General features: G+C 35.4%; 6 protein-coding genes across 12 annotated transcripts in view; 4 read left to right on the top strand and 2 right to left on the bottom strand.

Moving 5' to 3' along the window:
* Positions 1–39: 39 nt before the first annotated feature.
* On the bottom strand, positions 40–2681 carry LOC132182050 (DNA ligase-like protein). The gene is made up of 8 exons (XM_059595259.2): positions 2615–2681; positions 1759–1883; positions 1595–1683; positions 1428–1523; positions 1240–1334; positions 1116–1156; positions 908–991; positions 40–283 (listed from the first exon to the last, which is right to left on the bottom strand). The coding sequence occupies exons 1-8, from the start codon at positions 2679–2681 to the stop codon at positions 128–130; spliced, it is 753 nt and encodes a 250-aa protein (XP_059451242.2). The 3' UTR covers positions 40–127.
* Positions 2682–4101: 1420 nt separating this feature from the next.
* Positions 4102–6936, top strand: LOC132182299 (uncharacterized). The gene is given in 5 exon segments (XM_059595502.2): positions 4102–4248; positions 4347–4400; positions 4691–4742; positions 6664–6793; positions 6796–6936. Coding segments are annotated over 5 exon segments (378 nt in total). The 5' UTR covers positions 4102–4180; the 3' UTR covers positions 6870–6936.
* A 1465-nt stretch (positions 6937–8401) lies between these two features.
* Positions 8402–14351, top strand: LOC132183406 (SNARE associated Golgi protein family). Its single transcript, XM_059596836.2, has 7 exons — positions 8402–8962; positions 10478–10530; positions 11545–11637; positions 11727–11950; positions 12911–12977; positions 13643–13753; positions 14130–14351. The coding sequence occupies exons 1-7, from the start codon at positions 8521–8523 to the stop codon at positions 14151–14153; spliced, it is 1014 nt and encodes a 337-aa protein (XP_059452819.2). The 5' UTR covers positions 8402–8520; the 3' UTR covers positions 14154–14351.
* Positions 14352–15650: 1299 nt separating this feature from the next.
* Positions 15651–16614, top strand: LOC132183283 (uncharacterized). The gene is made up of 2 exons (XM_059596686.2): positions 15651–15804; positions 15955–16614. Exons 1-2 carry the CDS (start codon positions 15748–15750, stop codon positions 16546–16548), a joined length of 651 nt encoding a protein of 216 aa, XP_059452669.2. The 5' UTR covers positions 15651–15747; the 3' UTR covers positions 16549–16614.
* A 1315-nt stretch (positions 16615–17929) lies between these two features.
* Positions 17930–19994, top strand: LOC132182622 (LYR family of Fe/S cluster biogenesis protein). The gene is made up of 2 exons (XM_059595924.2): positions 17930–18024; positions 19633–19994. The coding sequence occupies exon 2, from the start codon at positions 19681–19683 to the stop codon at positions 19975–19977; it is 297 nt and encodes a 98-aa protein (XP_059451907.1). The 5' UTR covers positions 17930–18024; positions 19633–19680; the 3' UTR covers positions 19978–19994.
* A 1017-nt stretch (positions 19995–21011) lies between these two features.
* The window catches only part of SGR2 (shoot gravitropism 2 (SGR2)), a 28198-nt gene continuing 25587 nt past the window's right edge, over positions 21012–23622 (bottom strand). For 2 of the 7 annotated variants that reach the window (XM_059593546.2, XM_059593545.2), the window contains exons 18-21: positions 23214–23262; positions 22941–23044; positions 21958–22004; positions 21012–21710 (exon numbers count right to left, since the gene is read on the bottom strand). In XM_059593546.2, the coding sequence (XP_059449529.2) occupies positions 21479–21710; positions 21958–22004; positions 22941–23044; positions 23214–23262 (432 nt within the window). In that variant the 3' untranslated portion in view covers positions 21012–21478. Of the gene's footprint in view, positions 21711–21957; positions 22005–22939; positions 23045–23213; positions 23263–23622 lie in introns of those variants that run through there. The other 5 variants (XM_059593549.2, XM_059593547.2, XR_009440180.2 and 2 more) reach the window with 4 other exon arrangements.

The following is a 23622-nucleotide window of genomic DNA, read 5'->3' as shown; positions in this document are numbered from 1 at the left end:
GCTGCTGATTTAACCAACAACTGTTAATCTTCATATTCAAACTGCAATATTCTATGGGTCATCTAGTAAAAAATATCACCTCTAAGGCTGCCTGACAAAATATTTCAAAATTTCATTCAAGTTCTTTCTATGATGTATTGAACTTGGGGCAGAGGTAAAACTTTGGATCTCTGAAAAACCTAGAAATTGTTTCTGCCTTATCAGCTGAAAGGTCGGTGTTTTCCAGAATGTACTCCTTCGATGCCTTTGCAATTGCTTCAACCGAACCAATCGCTTGATGAAGCTGCAGAGAAATGTCAGGATAAGAAAGTCCAGAAAACCTCAATGAGCACATCATATGAATGAATAAACAGAAACAGTGAGAAACTGTCCAACCATTAGGTAATGGTTGCAAAAGATTTGTAGATGATGCCAGGCCCATTATATGCCAGAGGATATGCAGGAATGAGCCTATCAGGATCCTTCTAATAAGTTGTATGGACTTTTTTGTATCATTAATCATACTTTACTTTCTTTGACCGACCACTTAGAAGCAAATAAATTAAAGTCTCACAGAGGACTTTGGAGAGGAATAGGATCCTCTCAATTTCAAGTGAAATAAAAGAGAGTCATTTCATGGCCAAAATTTTATTCCATAGATATAATGGTGTATGTGATACCACGGGTGAATATGTTGCCACACTATTTAATTTTAAATAACGTGACATCATATACAATGTTTGATTTTCTAGAGGCTACTTTTGCAATTTGGTTTAAAATCGTACCTTTTGTATGTGAAATCATAATGTCAAACACACTCTTAAGGATCCAAAACCATGGTGACAAATTTGGAACTCTGGTTTTCACGACCATATAGTTATTGAATATATTTGAACAAGTTGGTTTCATTATAGTGGGTTAAAATTACCGCATTCGCATCATGATTGTCAATGCTTGGTATGGATGTGACAACTCTAAGGAAAGCGTCCATTCCCTGGACTGAGCGTTTCCTCTTCACAAAACAAGAGAAGATAAACGCGCACGTTAGGTGAATCTTGAAAAAACAATGAATGGTAATTTAGATATTTAATTTTGAGTACAAAATAAAAGCATGAGAATAGTTCTAATCAACTGACCTCAGCTTTCAATTTTGCTATGACATCCGTTTGTTTGCACACTGCAATTTACATGTTTATTTAGGGAAATCACTGGGGAGGAATCCATTCAACCGAACTTCAAATGATAAGCTCTCTTACTTACACCCACGAGAGAGAGCTATCTTGACAATCTTCTCAAAGCCCATCTCCAAGCCTTGCACAGGCACAAAGGTTGGCTTACCAAGCTCCATGCCGTATCTTTCACAGAGCCAAACACATCCAAGTTCTTTAAAATCAGTCAAATGCCCCAAAATAAATCAATTATGACATAATAAGTTTCATATGACTCACTTGAAGTAAGAGCGAACAAACAAATCATATTGTTCCTTGGTTGATAGGATGACAACAACATAGAGATTTGCAAATTGCCCCTTCAGTTTCTTAACTCTGCATAGAATTGATCAGATTAAGCATTCAACCAGGCAAGAGGTTCAAAATCTACAACAGCATGGATATACCTGCTGAACACTGGTGAGATGAATTTGGAATCCAAGTTTGTCACAAACACGAATGCCACTGACAAACCCCCACAATTGAAGATGAAATCCTAGAAATAAAACCGCCCAAATGAGCAATAATGTGCCAACTTTACTCAGAATATAAGCAAAATAGATGCATATACCGGGGCGATTGGGACAAAATTCAGGCGGAAAGAATTTGCACTGAGGAAGGAGGAGACAAAATTTATGAAAGATGGGTGTTGTTCATCTCTCCATGTGGTGCGCATCATACAAACCCCACCACAACCTGCAGTAGTCAAACAAACACTGGCTCAAACTACGCCGTTTCAAAAAGACATACAAATGAATGCCACACCAAATGTTTAATGCAACTCACAGTGATCAGCTTCAAATCTTTACACAGAATCTCTCATGTTAAAAAATTACTAAAGATCATGAGCTAAATATGCAAAATTCAAAAAAAATTATTATCGTTATTGTTTAGCTAGAAAAAATTCTAAACCTCTTTGTTTCTAAGCAATGATGCGGAAAACTATGATCATGTTGTGGAAGAAGGTCATGGAAATTTTATGATGTTTAACATCTCTCACTATATTTTTACATGTTTCAAATATTTTGCGAAAAAATTGTTACTGAACTAAAAGCAGCAAATCTCCGTTTGGTTCCTAAGAAATTGAACAGTATAAATAACTTGCTGAATTTATCAGGCACAATTATTCCTGCGGATCTTCTCAGGAACCAAACAGAATTTAATGCTCTCTTTAGATGCTGAGAGAATCTGATAGAGAACAAAGAGAGAGAATGAATTTGACTCTTGACAAAAAAAACAGAACTGAATTTTTTTAAATTCGACAACCGATTGCGTTTTCCTTTTCATTTACAAAGTAGCCGTGAGATTCCTAGTCAAATTTTGATTTCTGGTTCTACGGTTTCTGAGGAGCCAAACAGTGCGCAACTGGAACGAAATGGAGCTAAACAGAATAATAACAAAGCATTGAATTGCGAGGGAAAAGGAACCTGAGTTGGTAAGCTTTGATGGATTTTGAGCCGTCGGATCTCTGTATCTTGTTTCAAAATTCGCCATTTGTGAAGCTGAAAAGAAAGCTCTAGAGAGAGAGAGAGAGAGAGAAGTGGAAAGAAAAGCGAGAGCCTTGTTGAGCATTGGAACTATGAGAGAAAAAAACGGTTTATTGTATGAATCGCAAACCCGCGCAACCTTGGTTTAAAATTCACACGTGTTTCTTCTCTTTGTTAAATATGTACATTTTTTTATTTATTAAAATAGTATTTTATTATTTTTAAATGTTGATACCTAGGGGTGGTTTGGTCACCACACTCAGAGTATCATTTTTTAAAAAACTTTTTTTCTAAAAAAAAAATATAATAATTTTAATGGTATTTATGTAAATTTAGTCTTTAAACTTGTAATATTTTCGTCATTTTACATTTTTTTTAAAACAATTTTGACTAAGGGGGAGTGCAGTTTTTTTAAACAAAATGATAGTTTAATCCAGCTAAGTATGATAACCTAAAAAGAAAATCAAATTTCTTTTTGAAAACCCTTACTTTCTTTTGTGAGTTAGGTGAATATGAAACTAGCTCTCTATAACGAATAATGATATATCTCCACTACACTAATATTTTCCGTCGGGTGGACGGGGTGGAGCCACCCCCACTGCCCCTTTTATGGGGGTGAAGTCACCATTCACGGACTCCTTTTGTGGGGATGGAGGGTGGTGGCGTAGATTTTTACCCATCTTTTTTCTTTTATATAAGTTTTTTGGCAAAATTATTTACTAATAGGCATGTGTATCAAAATATAGTTGTCATGTCTTCATTGGTCTAAATGGACAATATGACAAGTGAACAAGTTATCCATTAAAGACTAAACTAAAAATGCAACCATGAATGTGATTCGAGCAAAACTTATAACTTTAATTATCAAAATTATAAAATTTGGGTCCTTATCAGTCACATATGCAAAAGAACATCTACCTCGATATTTTTTCATCATTCTCTATATTTTATTTTTTTAAATTAACCATTAAATTTGTAAGATTCTATTAAAGAGCAGATAGATACTATAGCATTTCTCTATGCAAAATTCAGGAACTTTTTGGGATTTTTTTTTTCCCCTTTTTACAAGCAATGGTTGGTCTTAATAAAAAATAAAAAAGGAAGAAAAGAGAAGGCAGGACCGACTGTAAGAGTATGTTTGAGATTGCGTTTGAGAGACCTAAAAATATTTTTAACACTCAAAAAGTTCATTTAAAGAAAAAAATATTCGTTTGGTAAAAAAATTAAAAGTGTTTTGAAGGGTTCAAAAAGCTTAAAAATAACAAAAATGCACTTTTGACAAAAATTTAAAAATAAAATTTTTGCTCAAAAATTATTTTTGACTTAAAAATTCTTTCTCTCAAGCCCAACCTAAAGAGAGTCTAAAAGCAAAATGAAATCTCAACCCCAAACAGGGTCTAAAAGCAAAATGAAATCTCAGCTACAAGAAAAGAAGAGAAAAAGCACTTCCTCTCATTTCATCTTCCATTCTACTGGAGTCTCGACGACATAGAAAAGGATTCGAAAATGTCCATGGCAGACTCCTCCGAACCACCCTCCAAACGTCTTCTTTTCGATCGTCGTTACGGTTGGGTGTAAATATTGCTCCTTCTCTCCCTCTCTCTATGTATATACGTATGTAAATATATTTGAATATACAATAAAGCATATTTGATAAGTTTTCACTTTGCAGAATTGATGAATGGAAAGACCCATCAAAAGAAGCTCTAGCCGGAGGCCGAGGAATGTAAGTTTTTCTGCTTTACCCATTTATTTCCTTCACAACCATCCATTTGGTTACTGAGAAAAAAAAATAAAAAAAAGAATTAAAGTTTTAGGATTTTATGCTTTCTGTGGTTTTAATGAAAAAACCCAATTCAGCTGAGCCTAATAGTTCTACTGGGCTTAGTGAACTGAGTTCCACTCATTTTCATACAATTTCTCAGCAAGCAAACGGAGAATATGTATATGAATTCTATAATTTTGCGCTTATCTAAACTGCTTTTGTTTTTTCTTTTATTTTTCCATCCCAAAAAGGTTTTGCATACTGCCTCTAACAAAAGCTTTGACGAAGACGGTTTCTCAGTCGGTATGATGGCTTTATTTTTTTATTTTTTATTATTATTTATGCACATTCTCCATCACCTAGATTAGGCGATTCTACTTAGGGTTACTTAGTTTTCTACTACTTTCTTGATTCTATACTCTATTGTGTTTAATTTGTTAAGTTGATGAGACGTTCCTTTTCTTATGATGAACGGAAATTTAAGCGGTGTATATGTCAAAAACTTAATGCTTTAGTTGCTTTAGCAAAGGTTTGCTTCTATATTCTGCAAATGATTTTAGTCCAAATGTGTTTCAAGCATTGTAATTTGGATTCCTGTGATTTTTCTCAAGTAATACATGCAAATCAGCTGCTAGAAGAAGAAAAGAAGAAGCAAAAGTTGTATACTTTTGAGATGAAAACATGAATATTCTGAAATGCGTGTCCACATCTAAATGCATTAGCTGAATCCTTGTGAATTTGTTGCTAAGAGGCCAAAAAATTTTGGTTTTGTTAGATTTAGCACTAAATTGTATTTGGTGGTATATTTGTGTGCTATTAAGTTTTGGCAACCTGTGTCTAGAATAAGGAGTTGGACATCTCGTAGAAGGAAGGAGAAGAGGCTAATTAGGAAAATTGCATCTAGAATATGGTATTTGGCACGGACATCTGATTTGCCTCAATCAAATTTATATAATTACACATTTCATCTAAGTTTCAGAATTGTAGTTTTTATTAAACTTTGGCCATGACGTAGTCTATAACATAAACCTTTATGCACAATGGTTCAAATCCTTGTAGGACTCTCTTCACCTTTTCTCTGGCTGCTCACAGAAAGATATCTTCAAAAGTTCAATGATAATCTTATCACTTAATGATGTTAAAGAACTAACCATTTTTTTAAACAGTGCTATACCCTTGCTTTTATTTAGTGTTGCTTTTTTCTTGTTTTTATGTTATATATGATTACCTCTACCTCTAGCTTATAATATGCACACCCACCCCCCCCACCCCTCCCCCCCCCCCCCCCGGCATTCGATTGTGCGAATTGGTTTTGCACCTTTTTTTTTTTTTTTTTCTCTCATAATTTTCTTTACTTGCAACACCTGTACATCCCCTGAGCACCAATCAAGTATAAATGCATCTATCTTATGTTACATTTTTGATTTATCTGTAGTGAATGCTGCAAAATTCTCAGGATAGAGTTGTGTAGAATCTCTGAATTCTTTGTTGTTAGGAAAATCGCATATATAATAACATTCAAAGGTTCTTCAATGCAGTAAGTAACAAGGGATAAAATTCTCATTTAACTCATGTTTCATCATTTCATTGAGAGTACGGAAAGGTTTAACTATAAGAATGCAGGGCTACAGAAAAGATACAGGATTTTGTATATCTTCTGACTTGTCTAAATTGAATAGCCTTATAATTTCTCTTAAAGATCATAAATTAATCTTTGAGGAGACGACCCTAATCATGATGTATTCTAAATAATTCAAGTCCTTGTACAAATTGGACTTCCTTCGCATTTTCTCTAGCTACTTGAAAGATAATCTTGGAAATATGCCTGATTATATGTAAATATGTAGTAATAGTCACGACTCACGATATTGAAAGACTGATTGCCCTCTATCTTTTACCCAGAGTTGGCCCTTTCTTTTTATAGCATGAATAATTATCTGTCCACTCAACATCTACTGTTTCAAATTCGGTTTGGTGCCCCTGGTTTCTTGTTCCTCCCTTTTATAATTTGTAACACCTTGACATGTCTTTTCTTTTGCACCAACAAACGCAACTGCATCTGTTTTGAATTGTGTCTAGTTTAGTCTCCAAATCGTATAGAATCTATGAATATTTTGTTACAATGTAGTGAATGTACAATACGGACATAAGATGTAAAGGTTCTTTGATGTGGAAGAAGGATGCTTTTGTCATTACGTTCATATTTCCTCCTGGTTCCTCACAGATTAGTCTTGCAGTAAGCTCTGCAGTGAAAGCTATGGAAAGGACAGAGCTGCTATTACCTCAGGTAGTGCAAGATGGTCTGAATAATCGGCTTCACAAATTCATGTCCTCGTTACAGAATCCAGAATTCAACCGTTTCAACCTCAAAGGAAATTTGCAATCACATGCTACCAGTCACTCTTCTCATCTACATATGGAAAGCAGTGAATCACAGATTGCTCGAAAAAATTAGATTTGATCAATTTATTTCACATGAATATTTATCCTTCATTACTTCAGGTTTATTATGTATATGGATTTTTCAGGCTGTAGCAACCAAATTTTACAGCAAACTAGATGATTATGGTTATAATGAATTATTTTGTGTTTGGATTGACTTATGAAAACTTTAGAGTGTATTTCTTTTTTTCCTACCAAATAATGTCGTTGAATTGCTGCTGGAGCATTTCTAGTTAGCCTACCAATCTTTGTGAAGTTCAGTATGTTAAGATGTGGCTGGCTTTTGATGTGTTTCCGTGAATTTAAAAGACCAGTTCTTCATTGATTGAAAAAAGGTCAACAATTGCAACACCCCAGAACAAGGTGTTGCATGACAAAAAGAACAGTGAGTCAGTCGATCATTTACTTCTCCATTGCGAGGTTGCTAGTGCTCTTTGGCATGTTATATTTAGCCGGTTTGGGCTGCATTGGGTTATGCTTGGCAGGGTGGTGGATTTGTTTGCAAGTTGGTGGACGGGAGGGCGTTCCAGAAGTGCGGTTGTATGGAAGATGATTCCTTTATGTCTTATGTGGTGCGTATGGAGCAAAAGAAATGCCAGATGTTTTGATGACTCCACTAGGACTTTAGAGGAGCACATTCATTTTTTATTCTTTACTCTTTTCACTTGGACAACAGTTTGGCTAGCTCCTTTAGTGATAAGTTTCTCTGATTTTCTCTTTCTATTCTCTTCTTCTTTTTAGGTGCTTTCATTTATACTCCCCTTGTAAATGGATTGCGCTCCTTTACGCTTTTGTTTTATATAACATTATTTATCCAAAAAAAAAAAAGTGGCATTGGATAATTGAAACTTCCTTCAAATCCATAAACAGGTACCAATACAGAAGATTTGATAGAAAATCAACCATTGATTCTACTCATCATCTAGCTAAATAAGTAGCCATCTTTACTGACCACAGAATAAGCATTTCCACTAATTTTTTTGTCTCCGTTGTTGTGGTTCCTATGACTTAATGATGTCAACCTCTATGAGATGTATGTTTTTCGAATAATGTAATTTTTCACACTTATTTATCACGAATACTTAAGTATATGTATTTTTTTAAAAAAAAATTTTGTACTTAAAACAAGCTTGTTAGTTGGTATGGGTGGGAAGAGTAATAGTATTATTTTTTTTTTTTTTTCTTGAAGGAGGACCATCAACCGGCGGTGGCATGCCAAGTCTATGCATCTTTTTATAACAGAAACAGAAAACGTTATCTTTTTTACCATACCAATAACCACCGTTGACTCCAACCCATAGGTAGACACAAACACGCTACATGGCACTCCCTCAACCACTGCTTTGCCAAGGAGGAGGAGTGCACGATAAGAGTTCTCTTCTCATTTGCTCGTATTCGTATTAACGGTAATTCCACGTGGCGTAAAACGACGTAAAAAACATGAAAATTCAATGCATCTTGGAGCCAACAAAAACAATTTTCTTCTTATCAAACATACAATCGTGACAAGCTCCTCCAAATCCAAACCAACCAAAAAAAACATGTAAAGAAAATTCCCAATCATACATGGCACTACTTCCTCAACACCTAGTGGTAAGAAGAGCCTTTCCTCTTATCCTACACCTCACCGACCCATAAAATGCGTTCCCTCCTCACTCTCAGGCCACCACCGCCCCCATGCCTCTTCAGCTTTTCTCCTTCCTCTCCTTCTTCTTCTTCATTCCTCTTCAGCTTCAGACCCAACAAGCGCTTCCACTTCTTCACTCCCTGCTCTTCTTTGAAACAGACCAAGAAGCAGAAGAATAGCACTGCTCCTAGTACTGCTCCACAGAGCCTGAGGTGGTTCTTTAGCAATCCCAAGATCGAAGAAGAAGGCGGCGGTGGAGGAGGAGGTGGTGATAAGAAAGGAAAAGATGATGAGGAGGAGGGTGGGTTGGAGTTGGAGGGCGACACTGCGTTTAAGGGTACCATTTTGGCTGGTGTGTTGCTGGTGGGTGTGGTTGGTGGGTTTGCCGCTGTTGGGTATGTCTACAAGGACCCGATCAATGCGTTCCTTAACCAATTTTCGACTTTCATCGAAGGTAATTTTGATTAAAAAAAAAAAAAAAAAAATACAAATTCTGTACCCTTTTGAAGTTATTTTCCAATTTGGGTTGGATTTTGTTAGTTTGTGATGTAATAGTCAATGTGGGTTTCTCTGTATATTGCCACCCTTTTTAGGTTTTGTGGATTCTGTTGAGTGGTATTGGAATTCCATACTTTATCGGGCTTTGTGAAAATCTGGCATGGTTTTTGTTGATCCTGTTATAGAATACCCTGTTGACATTTTTATGTGAACTTGCGGTGGTGATCCGTATTGGAGATTCTGGATTTGAGTTTCAGGGAATGCGGTTTTGCAAGAATCCGAGATCCATTTGACAATTTGAGTTTCTATAAGTTTGCGCTTGTCATTGCATTCCCTTGCCAATATGCTCTAGCTCAAATGACACCTTCTCCCGCATAGAATGGGGTTGAGAGTGAGATCGGAGGTTCAAGACCGCTGAATGTATGTGTAAATTAGCTATCAAAAGAAAAACAAAAAAAGAGAAGAGGAAGAAAAAAAGAAAGAAAAAGGGAAGTTTCCATTTCCTCAAAAAGTTGGCCTCTTGTCAAACACCCTGACTCATTACCGACTATTTTCTGGCATGCAATTTGCGCAATTACGTAGAGAAGCAGGTTAGGTCGAGATGTTTTTACTAAATGCAGCCTATTGTCATGAAATAGCGAGAGAATAGAAATCCCCCATTAATTGTGGCCTTCCAAAGTATGTGTCTGAGGATGTTTTGGGTTGGGCAGATCCATAGAGGTTTGTGTGAAGCCTTTTTTGGATGCTTTTGTTTACCAGAAAGGGAAAGAAATGCCTAAGAGCATCTGTGAGGAGCTAATCTGTTTGGGATAAGTTATCATTTTTAATCCTCGAACACCTCCCAGAAGGCCCTGTAGACACGCTTTTGCTTACATGTAATGTAACTTATCTGTTAACTCTGGATGTGAGCTCTAGTCTGATTTGCACGTTTTTCCTCCATTGTACTTGTATTTTGAAGTGGATGGAGAAGCTAATTGAATTATCCAACATAAACAAGGTGACAACTTGGTAAAAAGGAGAGCTTTAACATGTGAAACACTTGATTTCAGCCTGATGCTACCTATTTCCTGTATTTCAACCTGAGGCACCTTATGCCATATCCCATATGTGTGCCCTGATAATACTGCAACCTAGAGTCCTGTGCTCAGCCATATGATCTAATTTCGAAGTTCATGCAGTTCTAAAATTGGATATAGTTTTGCGTGTGACTTTGGTTGGAGATATTTTCCAACCTATACCAGAATGAAAATGCTTGCTTTATCTTGATGATAAGAGACCTGACCTCCTCTACAAATTGAGTAACTCTTTTCCTGATTTTTGGTGCCATTAAACTCCTTAACTGTGTTTCTTCTTAGCCCTTGCTTGCAGCATTTTCAGATGGTGCCTCTAGATAGCAATATAACTTTGAACTCATATTTACAAAAGAATGCACTTCTTTGTTTAATTTTATAATTTTTTTTTCACTCAACAGGTTATGGCCCGGCTGGATATGCTTTATTTGTAGCAGTTTATGCAGGATTGGAGGTATGCAACGGAAATGCTTTCTTGAGTATAGTATCTAAGAAGCACTGCTATCCAACACGAGACATTGGATAGGATGATGCAGCAATTTTTAGAAAGAAAAAAAACTAGGATATGATACAGCTATGACTCGTTAATTAATCAATCAATAAATATATGTTTGTGTTTATATATTATATGTATTAATTAGAAGATGAATAATAAGCAGATAAGGTTGAAAAAACATATATCAAGTAATAATAGATAGGAAAGAAAATATGTCTAAGGTATAAAATAACTACCATCATGTTTAGCTTTCACATCCATCCTGAAAATACACCATTCATCAATTTTTTTTGAAATAACATCAATAAGTTTGTTACTCGACCCTTCAAATTTTTAAAATAAAGCATTTAGATCTTATTTTCTTGCACTTGATCTCAAAGCATTTTAGAAAACTATTTTCATTAAGAATAATTATTTTACCCTAAACGTGTGTCAGTTGTGTTCCAACCGTATCCCCACAGTATGTTGCCATGTCTCAAAGGTATCCAAATTTGAAATGTAGTTTTTCTAATTCATGGACAAGTATCATACACATACTCGGCTGTGTTTATGCTGTATCCATATTCAATATGTGTCAGAAATGGATTCTTCAGTGCTTTTTAAGTATCTGTGCATCCTTGAATAGTACTAAGATTATTTTCATCAATTTTTTCAGCCTTAGTATGGATGAAAAAATTCCATCTAGATATGCATGTTAGTAGATGTTTAGGTCTTTATCGCGTCAATCCAAAATGTAATTAGGTAGGCATTTCTATTTGTCACATCATAAAATGAGAGCTATTTAGTGTCTACATAGTCTCTAAAGTTGACTGTATTAACTCAGAACCAAGGTTTTCCATCGGCCCCTGAACTTTTGCATCTTTGTCGCATTAATATCATATCAATGTCCAACAGTTTTTATTGCTATACACACGCACTGATATATACAGCTTTTATCTGCTAAAACTGACTTTGAGTAATTTATGTTCCTAGATACTTGCGATTCCAGCCATTCCTTTGACCTTGTCAGCTGGTCTTCTTTTTGGCTCTCTTATTGGCACTATTATTGTCTCTATCAGTGGAACTGTGAGTCAATTTCTTTTGCAAGTTAGAACAAAATTACAATCATGGTCGACTTTATTTATTTATTCCCTAATATCTTAAACCTGTTTCAGATGGCAGCCAGTGTGGCCTTTTTAATTGCTAGATATTTTGCTCGTGAGCGAATTCTTAAACTCGTTAAAGGAAACAAGAAATTTCTAGCAATTGACAAAGCAATTGGGGAAAATAGCTTCAGAGTTGTTACCCTCCTTCGTTTGAGCCCTCTACTTCCATTTTCTTTGGGGAATTATTTATATGGATTGACATCCGTGAAGTTTGTACCATATGTTTTGGGAAGGTCTGTCCATCCTATGATGCTCATGAGTCATGACTAGTGTTTTTTGTTTTTGTAAATGTTGTTTGCTGGATTTTCTTGTGACCTTTTTTGATTTTTATGAATGCCATGTTTATGTGTGTTAAATTACCACTTGTCCTACAAGCTTAAGCAAATAGGAATAGGTAAATTTGATTGTATAATCTATATTTTAACAATGTGCATCTGAATTCCTCTAGATCATTTCACTCCAGAATGTAGAAATACCATCTCCTTTAGGTTCAAAATTGAAGAGATTTTGGCCTAATCTTTAGTAGCAAATAAAGAAGCTACAGTTTTTTTTTTTTTTTTAATATTATTTTTGTAAGTGCAAATAAACAAGCTAAAAGATTATACTATGCATGGGCTGGTAATTTTTTCCAGAATCATGGCTCCACTTGTCAATTTAATTTTCATTTTCTTTTTATTTCAAGTAATATTTATTAATATATATGGGGCAAAGTTTGGGTTTTCCATTCATTAAACTTTTCCTGTTCAAAAAGTAGAATGAATTTCACAATTATGAGATTGTGATTATTTCAAAATATGGAAATTAGGTGTGTAACGTAGCCAAAACTGGAGGTTTTGTGCAATAAAGGTTATCTATGACTCACTAGCTACTTTCTTTTGAAGAAATGTTATAAATTTCTTAATAATGCAGAAAATCTTGTTATTTGGCAGATTTGTGGTGCAAAAAAAAAAAAAAAAAAAGATAAAACAATGTTTGTTTTTGCTGTTATTGATACTTGTCGATTTAATATATAATAATAAAAAAAGATAAAAACAATACCTAACTAAAACTTCTTTATAAGCTGACTTTAAGATAGCGTTCAGGAACTTTCAGAAAATATAATCACTTAGGATGTTGTAAGTTTCATGTGTTTGTAAAATCCCTGTGATCTTCAGCTTTCTAAGCCAAATTCAATTTCAATTATTGTTGTGCAGTTGGTTGGGGATGCTTCCAGGAACATGGGCTTATGTGAGTGCTGGTGCATTTGGGCGAGCCATTATTGTGAGTTTTTAATTGGTTTTTCCTCTTGCTGAAAATTCTGTATGTATATATGCTTATAGTTGAAATATCACATGTAGACTCTCTCTCTCTCTCTCTCTCTCTCTCTCTCTATATATATATATATATATATATAATTTTTTTGATAAGTAGTAGTCTCTATATTTTTTTAAATAAACATGCGGAAACTACACTTAACCCTCTCAATTTACCACCTTTGTAGCAATGTCTCTCAATATTTTAATTTGATTAATGCACCCTACCAATCTATCATTTGGGTAGCAATGTCCGCCCTTCGCGTGAAAATGTCCATTATACCCTTCCGCCGTTAAGATTTAACAAAAAATCGACACTGTTGAAGTTTTAAAATGCAATCCTGAAGTGTAAACAAGCAAAGTCTGCTAAATTAATTGTCTTTGGAGATTGATTTAACACATTTTAATGAGAGCATTGGCATTAGGCTTTTGATATTGTAAAAATTTAGCAGTCATTCATTCTTTGGCACTGTTTGTGCTCGAGTTTAATCCATATCAGCCAATTATAAATTGAATTAAAGTCTCTGCACTCCTTTTATATCAAGATCTTCTATTAATAAGGATGATTTGTAGTCAGATTCAACCTGATCGCCCGCCTTTTGATTTTTTTTTTTTTTTTGGGTGATGTTTCAGCAAGAAGAATCTGAGATTGGTTTACCTGGAGGAAACGGTCAGCTACTTACACTTGGGCTGGGACTGTTGGCCACAGCAATTGCTGCAGCTTATGTGACTCGGCTTGCAAAGGTAATGCCCTTTGTGTATAGGATTTTCTTTTTCACAACCAGTGATGTTTGTGGTTCCTGTCCTGATTGCCCATTTGCCTACGTGATTAATATCAGTGAAAGAAACTAACAGTTATGCATATCTGTATATGTGAGAGGGGAAAAATTGAAGAGTAATGCTAGTCTTGACACCCGTGGTGAACACTTTTGTTTGTTTTTGTATGTGGCCGACATGGGGAAGCCACTAAAAACACGCCATATCGGTCAGTGTGAAATAGGTGTAATAAATGGGTGTGAAGACTAACATTACCCAAAATTGACGGATTTCAATTGTTACTATGGTTATCAATTTTTTTTCACGAGGCTGACTCGTTTTCATTGTGATGCTTATGATGCAGGATGCTGTAAAAGATATTGAGTAGACACAAATAATGGGGTTTGCCCTATTAGTGGATAACAATCCTGAATAGTAGCATTGATGGGTGCACCAGTCTTGTAAATTTGAGTATGTTAATCAAATCAAATAGGAACTTTTGATTTTTGATTCTTTTCAAGTGTATCGTGTATGATATGCTACATAAAAGTAAATAAGCATTATGGCTATAGCTTGCTACTTGTCATTTACCTCGCCCATTTCCTTTATTCCCATTCTCTTTAGTGTTGGATTTATTTCATTTGAAAGTTTGAATATCCGTCACAAAACCCGGTAGAGCTTGTAAAAACCAAGGGTCATAAAAGGAATTACCTCGAAATAACAATAAATTGAGAGAATCTATATTTTATGATCAAGATTAGATTATATGTTGCTACATCAATTTTAAATGATGTGGCACAATGTACATCATTAGATGCAATACAATAAAATTTTAACCGTTGTATTGTGGATTAATGATTTGAGAAAGACGGGGAAGAAGGGAGAGGGATGTTGGATTAAGGTTATAAGAGGGTGATCCATTCATTGATTTAATGAATTCTTTAGATAATCAGTCAATTTGCGATGTCTAAAAACAATTACTCAACCTGGAATGGTCATGGAATTCCTACCATTACTTTGGCCTCTGAAAAAAGTGAAAAAATAAAAAGGCCGAAAGAAAAGAAAAGAGAAGAAGTCTCACGTGAACAATCATCGAACTATTTTTTTGCCTTTTTAGCTCTTTATTTTTGCACTCGTTCAAGGTATTCTTTCATGAATATGCCAGTGTCTTAAACAATTTGATTTATTTATCCCTCCCCAATTTGATTTTGCAGCCATTTAACTGTTCAAGTACGTGGTGAACTAGGCATATTTGCTCTTTGCTTAAGAAACCTTTAAAAAATAACAAAGAATCACCAACACATTACTACTATTCCGAGCCTCCAATGATTACGAGGGGGGCGGTGCTGGGTAAGTTTTACATCAAACATTTTTTTTATGAATGCATGATCCATTGCGTATGGGTTGTACTCGAACAAATTATTAAAAAAGGAAAAAAAAATCTTCAATCCTTTTTTATGGGCACTCCGGCTAGGACTTGTTTGGGCAGTGGAGTCATTGTCAAGCTCTTGGCTACTCTCAGCTGCAATATTGCTCTCATTCAAAACCTCCCTGCACTCCACGTTTCATTTTACCTTCATGTCTGGGCGGCGTAAACCGCCAAGTGTCTTCTTGTCCCTATCTTGAATAACGTACGAAAGAAGCAACCTCAAAGCGTTTGATCTTTTGCAGCCAGATGGTCCATATGAAACTGCTCAAAAGCTGCCACGACTTCACCTACATGCAAATCATACCCCCTCAGATGTCTTCACAATACGACACTTGTCCTGATGTCTTAGGATCCAATGCCATAAGCTTCCAAAACACCCATAACTGGCTGCAAAAACAACTAAAAAAACCGACATCAAACAATCTTCCAAATGCTATAAATATGGCGTTCGCCTTTTGTTTGTCTCAAAAGTCCCAAACATTTGGTTGAAGCAATTTGAATCTCTGATATATATATACTCTTCTTCTGTATTTGCACTACATTTCCTTTGACAATGGAGTACTGGTCTCCTCAAGATGCCATGAAAGCTTACCTACACACTCTTCGGCTGGTATAAATTTCTCCCTCTAATTTCCTTTTTGTGATCACACATGTCTCTAATATTTTGATAATTAATTGTAGAACTCAGTGATTTTATTTTATTTTATTTTTTATTTTTTTATCAACCAAGCCTGATTCCATAGTGCGATTGATTCTGCAGTGCAAAATCCACAACTACAAGGATTGTTATGGTGGAAGCTCAAACTTGATTGAACCCAAATACTTCGAGTTTATATCAGCTTTGGCAGCTGGAAAGAGAGCTAGATTAATGGTGGAAATCACCTCAGATGGCATAACTCCATTAACAATAGCACTAGCTGTTGCTGCAAAGCAGACAGGTGGGCGATTCGTCTGTATTCTTCCTGAAGATTGCGTAGAGAAAAATAGAGCTGGGCTTATGGGAAATGATGATGATCTTGAAGACATGGTCGAATTTGTGTATGGAAATCCTTGTAAAGTGATCAAGCAATATGTGCATATTGATTTTGCAGTGATTGACTGCAAGGTTAGTGCAGATCACCAGAAGTTGTTCAAGTCTATGAAGCTTAATCCAAGTGGGTCTATAGTGGTGGTGAATAATCTTCACCATAGAAGGGAGAGAATATCATTTCCTGAAGTTGTCAAGGGAAGGATTGGTGGAGTTAAATCTGTCACTCTTCCTATAGGACAAGGAATGGAGTTAACAAGAATTGGATCAGGTGGTAAGCGAGAGAGAAGGAGATACAATAGATTTCATGTAACATTTGAGAATTAAAAATTTCATGCTATGCTAGAAATTGTTCACGTGATATATGTAAAGAGAGAATTATTGAAAGCAAGATCCACGTCATTTTATTTTTTATTTATTTATTTTCTTAATTTTTAATTTTTTTTTTTAATCTAGTCGATCTTTTATTTGGGTTTTTGGAGGTCAGATGTACTGCAAAGTTACAACCTTTACCACTCACGTGCACCGCGGGTCTCCGCTCAACCATCCACGTATTATTGTGACGCGCGCGAGGTTACATACACCGTTACTTTAATTTGTTTGGTCTCATGCGATAGATCTTCTCCATCACAGTTCTTCTTTGTAGAGCCCTTTTCGTTCATCAGAAATTTTAAATTTGAGTTTAAACCTAAAACAATATTCAATTTTTGTGGTTCTCTGCCTCACTGCCCCAGATGATGTCTCTTTCACTATTATACATCTACTTCAATTAGTCTTCCCAACTCCCTCATAAGTTGGATAAGAGCTAAGCTAAACATGATTTTCTTTATTGATACTCACATCGTACGTCCATCATGAGTTGCTACAACCAGCTTTTCTGATCGACAACTTTCTTGATTGCCTTCTTCGCCTTTGAGGATCACCTTAAAAAATCCTCAAAGGCGGAGAAGGTGAGAAATAGGAGAGCTTTGTCTTGCAATCTTCATACCATGCAGATTGCCAAGGTGTTCTTCCTTCAAGATAATCTAGATAAAATTTCAAATCCTAAAATGAAACAGGAAATGAGAAAGATGATCTCTTTGCCTAAGTCCATGAAGGGGTTGGAATTTACAAAGGGGGAGCCATTTAACAAAATTGAGAAAGAAATAGCAATAATGCTATTTAACAATATTGTTGAATCCAATGGATTCACTTGAAGTTAAGACTGAGATTGAGACAGAATTATGAATAGGGGCTCTTGGTTTCCAAATTTTCTTTTATTTTCTAAATCAATGTGTGTTAATAAAAATATGTTTTGACCCCTCGTTCATACTTTAGCTCATCTAAATAAATAAATAAATCATGATTTTGCCGCTCCCAACGTGTTAAGGATTTTGAGAAGAAATTCTCATTTCACATAATCAAAAGCTAGCTAGCCTTCTCTCTGTCCAATTTTAAGGCCATGAGACCCTATTTCCTTGCTCATGTTTCATGGTATGGAAAATGAATAGATCTACCCTTTGCAAAGGCAAATTGGGATTAGATTAATTATTATTATTATTATTATTATTATTTTGTTTTTTATTTCTCAATCCAAAGTCTAAACCAGCACATATTTTCACGAAGGGCAACTTTGTCAATTGACACCTCATATTTAAGCGAGTGTTGGCCCTTTTTGGCCCGCGGAAATAGTCACCCTCTTTCTTTTCCTAAATGTTCTCCTATAATAGTCCGACACGTTTCAATGAGTTTAATCGCCACGAAGCGTCACCCAGTTGCCTCTCGCTCACTCTCTCGCTGCTTTCTCACTGTCTAATTTTTCAGGTATCTTTTAGATACTACGATTTATATCTAATCCAATTTCAGCGTATGATTTCGATCTCTCTCTCTATATGTATATAAAATTGATTTCTGCGTACTCATTGTTATGTTATACCAATATAACAAAGTGTTGCTTTTTGAAGAAACTGTCACTAGTAATTGCTATTGCTTGGAGTTTGTATTAGCTTTACCATTTTGGCATATAAACACGAGCTTCCTCAAAATCAGACAAATTAAGATTTGGGTCCGAATGAAATGCTATTTATCTATACATTTAGGCGTCTAATGCACGTATGAATGTGTGTGGGTAAGTATATTTTGTGTGTGTGTGTGTGTGTGTAGTCCGCCACATATTCGAGGAAAGTCCCCTGTACACGTTGTGTGATTGAAAGAGACTGACTGACACATTCCAATACTTCAGCTGGATTTTTATGTCTCTTTGATTTTTTCATGATCCTAAGCTTTCTTGTGGTTTTCAATTGTATGTACAGAGGGTTATCAGATTTGGCTAGGTTGTTATTGGTTGTTTGTGGTTGGAAAATGTATGTTTGGTTACTCTAATTAGCCATATTTTATCCAATGATTTGTTTGATTTTATGAATTTTGCGTTTGCTAAGTGCTTACATTGCTTGTTGTATAATTTGAGAACTAGTCACGATGAGAGACTTGGATTAGCAATCGGAGTTTTGTTTTAGATTAGTAATAGGATGTCTAATGCTCAGTGCTTTCGTTGTTTGTCCTTCACTCTGAGGATATCCTGTCATTGGTTTGCCAATGGTGCTTGATACATGCTGCCCATGTCCTTTTTTCTTAAATTGATGCCTTGGTTCATGTTGCCATCCAGCTGAGGTTTCAATACATAACTTTTAAAGTCCTTTCTGTGATTCTATAATTGTTGCCCCCCATATTATCCTCACAGGTATTCCTGTCGTATTCCAGCTGAGACATAGTTATTTCAAGGAGACCATGTAGAGCAATAGGGCTTTGTTTGTTGGAAGAAGTTCATAGATCTTACTTTCTTTTGCATTGTCCCTGTATCATTGTGACCATGCATGGAAAGTTGTCGTTTGAAGTTGAGAAAAAGTTTCCAATTGCTTTTCTATACCGTGTGCTCTTTAGTTTGCAATCATATGTTAGTGAAATATAATTGAGGTTCTATTTTTTTTCCTCTTTATTAATGCATTTTTGGCCATTAACCTATCGTTTTTCGGCCATTGAAATCTGATTCCAGGCAGCATTCTTTCAAGCTTCAGTTATGTTTTTACAGTAATGTAATTTGTATCTTTAACTAAAAATCTCTCGCTTCCATATAAATTCTTAATGGGATTTCCAGTTTCCACCATCATCTTTTTCCTTTTTATTTTCCAATTTTTTCTTTGTATTTGTTAGGCTGTCTTAAGCTCATGAAGAGAAATTAATGCTCGAAGTTGTAATTCCAAGTACTACATATCAAATAATTTTGTCTCTTTCTTTGTTTATGTAATTGGTAACTCAAATTGATACTAATAAAGTACTCTTTCACTGTTGCATATGCGCATACATAGCCACTTTCTATAGTTTTTCTTTCCCATTGTCATTTTCCATCCATTTTTCTCTTATGTTTCCCTGCAGCGTGAGTTTGAAAAGCACGTCCAGTTGCACACTTAACTAGTCGACGCCATGGGAGCCTCCACCGGTCCAAGGCTTTCTGGAATGCAGAAGCAAGTACTTGGTCTATACAGAGAGTTTTTGCGAGCAGCTCGTTCCAAATCTGCTGAAGATCGACGTAAGATTGAATCATTTGTGTCGGCAGAGTTCCGCCGGAATTCCAAGCAAGTAGACCGCAAAAATTTCATCTACATCGAGTACTTGCTTCGCCTTGGTAAGAAACAGCTTGCGCAGCTCCAAAGCCCTGATACTGTTAGGTTGTCATCGTTGGACATCAGTGTCTCTGAAACCATTAATCATAAGCCTTGAACTAAGACTTTTTTATATTTTTTCCTGTTTTGAAGCTGAAATTTTTGTGATTTATTAGTTAAATGATTATTGGAAGAAAAATAAATCTTGAAGACCACATAGATGATTACGTCAAGCTTGCAATATTTATTTATGACATTCAGGTAGATTTTTTTTTTTTTTTCTCAATATGGGAGAGGGGAAAAGGGGATAACATGTAGGTAGTTGATTTGAACATTCCATAGAAAATAAGGAATATTTAATTCTCTTTCTTTTCTTTTTTCAGTGATTTCTTGGAGGAAAAAAGAAAGAAAGTCAAAACACATTTTTCTCCGAATCCATAAACAAAAAATTTACCTTATAAATTGAATCAGATACAAGAGAGAAAATATCATAAGACAGTCGAAACCAGACGGCTCAATCTATATACACTCATAGGTCATCTCTCTCTACCACTAGTTGTTGCTATTAGCAAGGCCTCAAATATTACTTTTAAAATGTTCTAATAGGAGTATTGCACCATTGACGTTTGATCCAAACAAGCATATAATCTCAAAGTCAAAACGCATTTTAAGAAAAAGAATGATTGAATTAGTCCTTGTGGTTTGAAGGCTATGATAAATAACTCCTCATGACTTCAAAAGCGATAAATAATTGAATGTGATTGCATTTGTAACAAATAACTTCCTTTATATAAATTTTTACAATTTTTCTGATGGAATCATTATGAAATGATAAGGGTAAGGGGAAATTACAGTTTACCTCTCGAAGGTTCTATCTTCAATGTTTAAAAATTGACAATATATTCCAACAATTTTTATTTTTTTTAATTTGTTTTTATTACGGTTTGGAGTACACGCGATTTTTTAATTGTAGTAGTGTTGCAATGAATATCAACCATTAATTATTATTTTTACAAGCTTTTGTTAATCCAAAGGTTCATATTCACAGTCACATCATTATAGTTGTATAACAGTAGTATGATAATCTACTAAATATCATTTCTCGAAAGCTCACTTAGGTAGTAACTTACCAAATGCAGTGTTTTGATGGGATTGATCATAATTGTCGCCAATATCACGAGATTTTATTGAAAGAAAAAATGATAAATATACAGCGTTTTGATGGAACATAATTGTAATGTCGCCAATATCATTCTATTGTATTCATATATTTCTTGAAAAACAACACTATACACTGTTTATGTACTTGCATTTCAGTTCACCTAAATCTCATAGGGATTTGTTTCATTCAACAAGTATGCCCCTAAGTTTCCTTCGGTACACACAGAAATTGCTCTTCTATTAAACTAACAGCTACTTGGATTTCCCCCTTTTGCCATCCCCTTCTTCCCTCCAATGGGAGAGCCCTGGCGTAGACAATTGATGCCATATTCTTTTCAATCTACATCTGATTCTTTCTTGCATTCCCATTGCAGCTTGGCAATCATTAATTTTGGGACTTTCTGCAACGTATAAAATAATTGGCCCAGAATGCAAATTTGCTTCAACTGTCCCTATCATCAGCGCTTCTTCAGCACCTTCTTGGCTTTCCTAGAAAAATTTCTGACCATAAAACTGTCTGAGAATGTCAAAGGAAGCTCTTCATCAACAGTCTCTCTTTGATCAGACCAGCCGGCCGAATTTCTTTCTTTTGAGCTGCCTTCTTCGTCCGGTGAGCTGATATCCTCGGGAATACCTCGAAACAAGTGTTTCAATATGAAAAGGGCAGTATCAAAATCCCTCCAATAGTTTCTGCATACCAAGATGTACTAATTAAAACAAGAACCAATAAACAAACAAAAGCAATGTTGACAGGCTCAAGTTACGAATCCTTTATTATTTCCCCATTGCATAGAATGGGGATGAAAATAAAAGGAGACTACTAAATCTTGTTGACAACACCATACTACATTCAGTCCATAACAAACAATTTTTGATTGACAACACCAAAGTTGTGTATAACAAAGTTTTTTATTCAAAGTAGAGAATCGATACTTACGTATGTGCTCCAAAGGCTTGCAAGTATGGATGCTCAAATGTTTTATCCTGCATGACCAACATCAAAACTCTTATTGGAGAAAAAAAAAGAATATGAGCTGGTATTCACTATTTATAACTTAATATCCTTTATGTTTCAAATTAAGAGGAAATAAACAACCAGGTAAAACCCATCATGCTGGGAACTATTTTTGTGTTAAGATAAATCACTACTAAGCATCCTTTACAATGGAAAAGATCTTTCAACATATACATACAACTCGATTCAGCTAAAAAACTATTGGGATCAATTACATGAATCTTTTTCTGCCATTCAACACTTCAAAGGTCATATTCCTTGCTTACTCTTTGGATATCATATCCATACTACTTCTACCCCCATAATTTTTGGAATCCACCTGACCCTATAGACTCCCACCCGTATCAACTCAATTTAATACACTAGGCTCTGTTTCATATGAATGAACAATCATAGATGACTCCCCCCCCCCCCCCCCCCCCATCTTATCCTAAATTGATTCAGCCCCCACCACTGTATAGATATCTTCATTGCTCATTTTATATTCAATATGATGCAAGTCATCCACCTCAACCTTCTCGACATTCATGTCATAGCATTTATCATGACGCTGACACGCCAAATATCTATATATGCTCGGTGCTGACAGCACCAAGTCATCATATCCTCATTTTAGGAGATGTGTGGAACAAGGTGGGGATACATGAAAAGCAACTCCTTGATCACATTAGGTCCTCGTATGTACAACTGATACCATCTTATCCATCTTACAACTTGTTACAAGTCACCCATGCAAGATGATATTTCATACCCTCATCTATTCCCAGTTATCAATGGATATATACATGTAGATATCAGTGTGTGCATGTGCATGTGCATCTTAGAGTGTTTTTGTGTAGCTAATCAACAGTGGAAATGAAATGTATGGGGTCCAAGGGTTAGCATGAAATTGGTAAACAACGCACTTGAAGCATGTGATCAAGCCGTCCCTCTTCACTTCCAGTTAATCTCTCCATCATCAGAGAGCCATATGATCTCTCTTCTTTTTCTTGGGAATCCTCTCCCCCTTCTGCAATATAAATAAAAATTTGTTTAAAATATGAATGAAAAAATAAGATGAAAGAATTAATGTTACAGCATTAGATAGGCTTAAATTGCAAAATAAGGATTTACATAACAAACACCGATTAGTTTGGACTGGGGATCAGTTGAGCTGGGGGGGTGAAAGATCATGTTACCTTCTAGGTTATCCGTGCTTCGGGATTGGCAAACTGTGAGAACTTTGGCCTGTTTAAACAGCAAACAACTTGGAACTTTTAACATCTTGCAATTACTTATAGAGTTAGCACTCAATCCTCTCAAACTGGAAACCAACACAACCAAAATGCAGTCAATTTGGATGCATATGCACTACTTCATTAAAAGTTGAGAAATGGGAACCTAATCAAGGTCAGATTCAATTATGAGTTTAAGCCAATATCTAACCTACCAATATCAAGTCGAACCTTTAGTGTAAATGACAAGCTGGAGATTATTTTGTAAAAACAAAATTTCAATTTCCAAGGTTTAAAGGGGAAAAATGTTTACGTTTAACTGTTTAGCAACATGTACTAGTTTTGAAGTGACAGACAAAGGTATATAAAAGTG

The sequence above is a fragment of the Corylus avellana genome, chromosome 5 (assembly GCF_965113065.1).
Source record: "Corylus avellana chromosome 5, dhCorAvel1.hap1.2, whole genome shotgun sequence".
Lineage (NCBI taxonomy): Eukaryota > Viridiplantae > Streptophyta > Magnoliopsida > Fagales > Betulaceae > Corylus > Corylus avellana.
Note: the sequence above shows the minus strand (reverse complement) of the source record. Positions and strands in the feature narration are given on the sequence as shown.

What these genes read in the sequence shown, in the direction of transcription:
- LOC132182622 (XM_059595924.2), top strand. Translation starts at nt 19,681, where the DNA reads ATGGGAGCCTCCACCGGTCCAAGGCTTTCTGGAATGCAGAAGCAAGTA.
- LOC132182050 (XM_059595259.2), bottom strand. Translation starts at nt 2,681, where the DNA reads ATGGCGAATTTTGAAACAAGATACAGAGATCCGACGGCTCAAAATCCA. An exon ending in TTTGTTCGCTCTTACTTCAA is followed by an intron (nt 1,335 to 1,427) that starts GTGAGTCATATG and finishes GCTCTGTGAAAG; the next exon opens with ATACGGCATGGAGCTTGGTA. An exon ending in GATAGCTCTCTCTCGTGGGT is followed by an intron (nt 1,157 to 1,239) that starts GTAAGTAAGAGA and finishes TGTAAATTGCAG; the next exon opens with TGTGCAAACAAACGGATGTC.
- LOC132183283 (XM_059596686.2), top strand. Translation starts at nt 15,748, where the DNA reads ATGGAGTACTGGTCTCCTCAAGATGCCATGAAAGCTTACCTACACACT. An exon ending in ACCTACACACTCTTCGGCTG is followed by an intron (nt 15,805 to 15,954) that starts GTATAAATTTCT and finishes TTGATTCTGCAG; the next exon opens with TGCAAAATCCACAACTACAA.
- LOC132183406 (XM_059596836.2), top strand. Translation starts at nt 8,521, where the DNA reads ATGCGTTCCCTCCTCACTCTCAGGCCACCACCGCCCCCATGCCTCTTC. An exon ending in TTGTCTCTATCAGTGGAACT is followed by an intron (nt 11,638 to 11,726) that starts GTGAGTCAATTT and finishes AACCTGTTTCAG; the next exon opens with ATGGCAGCCAGTGTGGCCTT. An exon ending in GTACCATATGTTTTGGGAAG is followed by an intron (nt 11,951 to 12,910) that starts GTCTGTCCATCC and finishes ATTGTTGTGCAG; the next exon opens with TTGGTTGGGGATGCTTCCAG.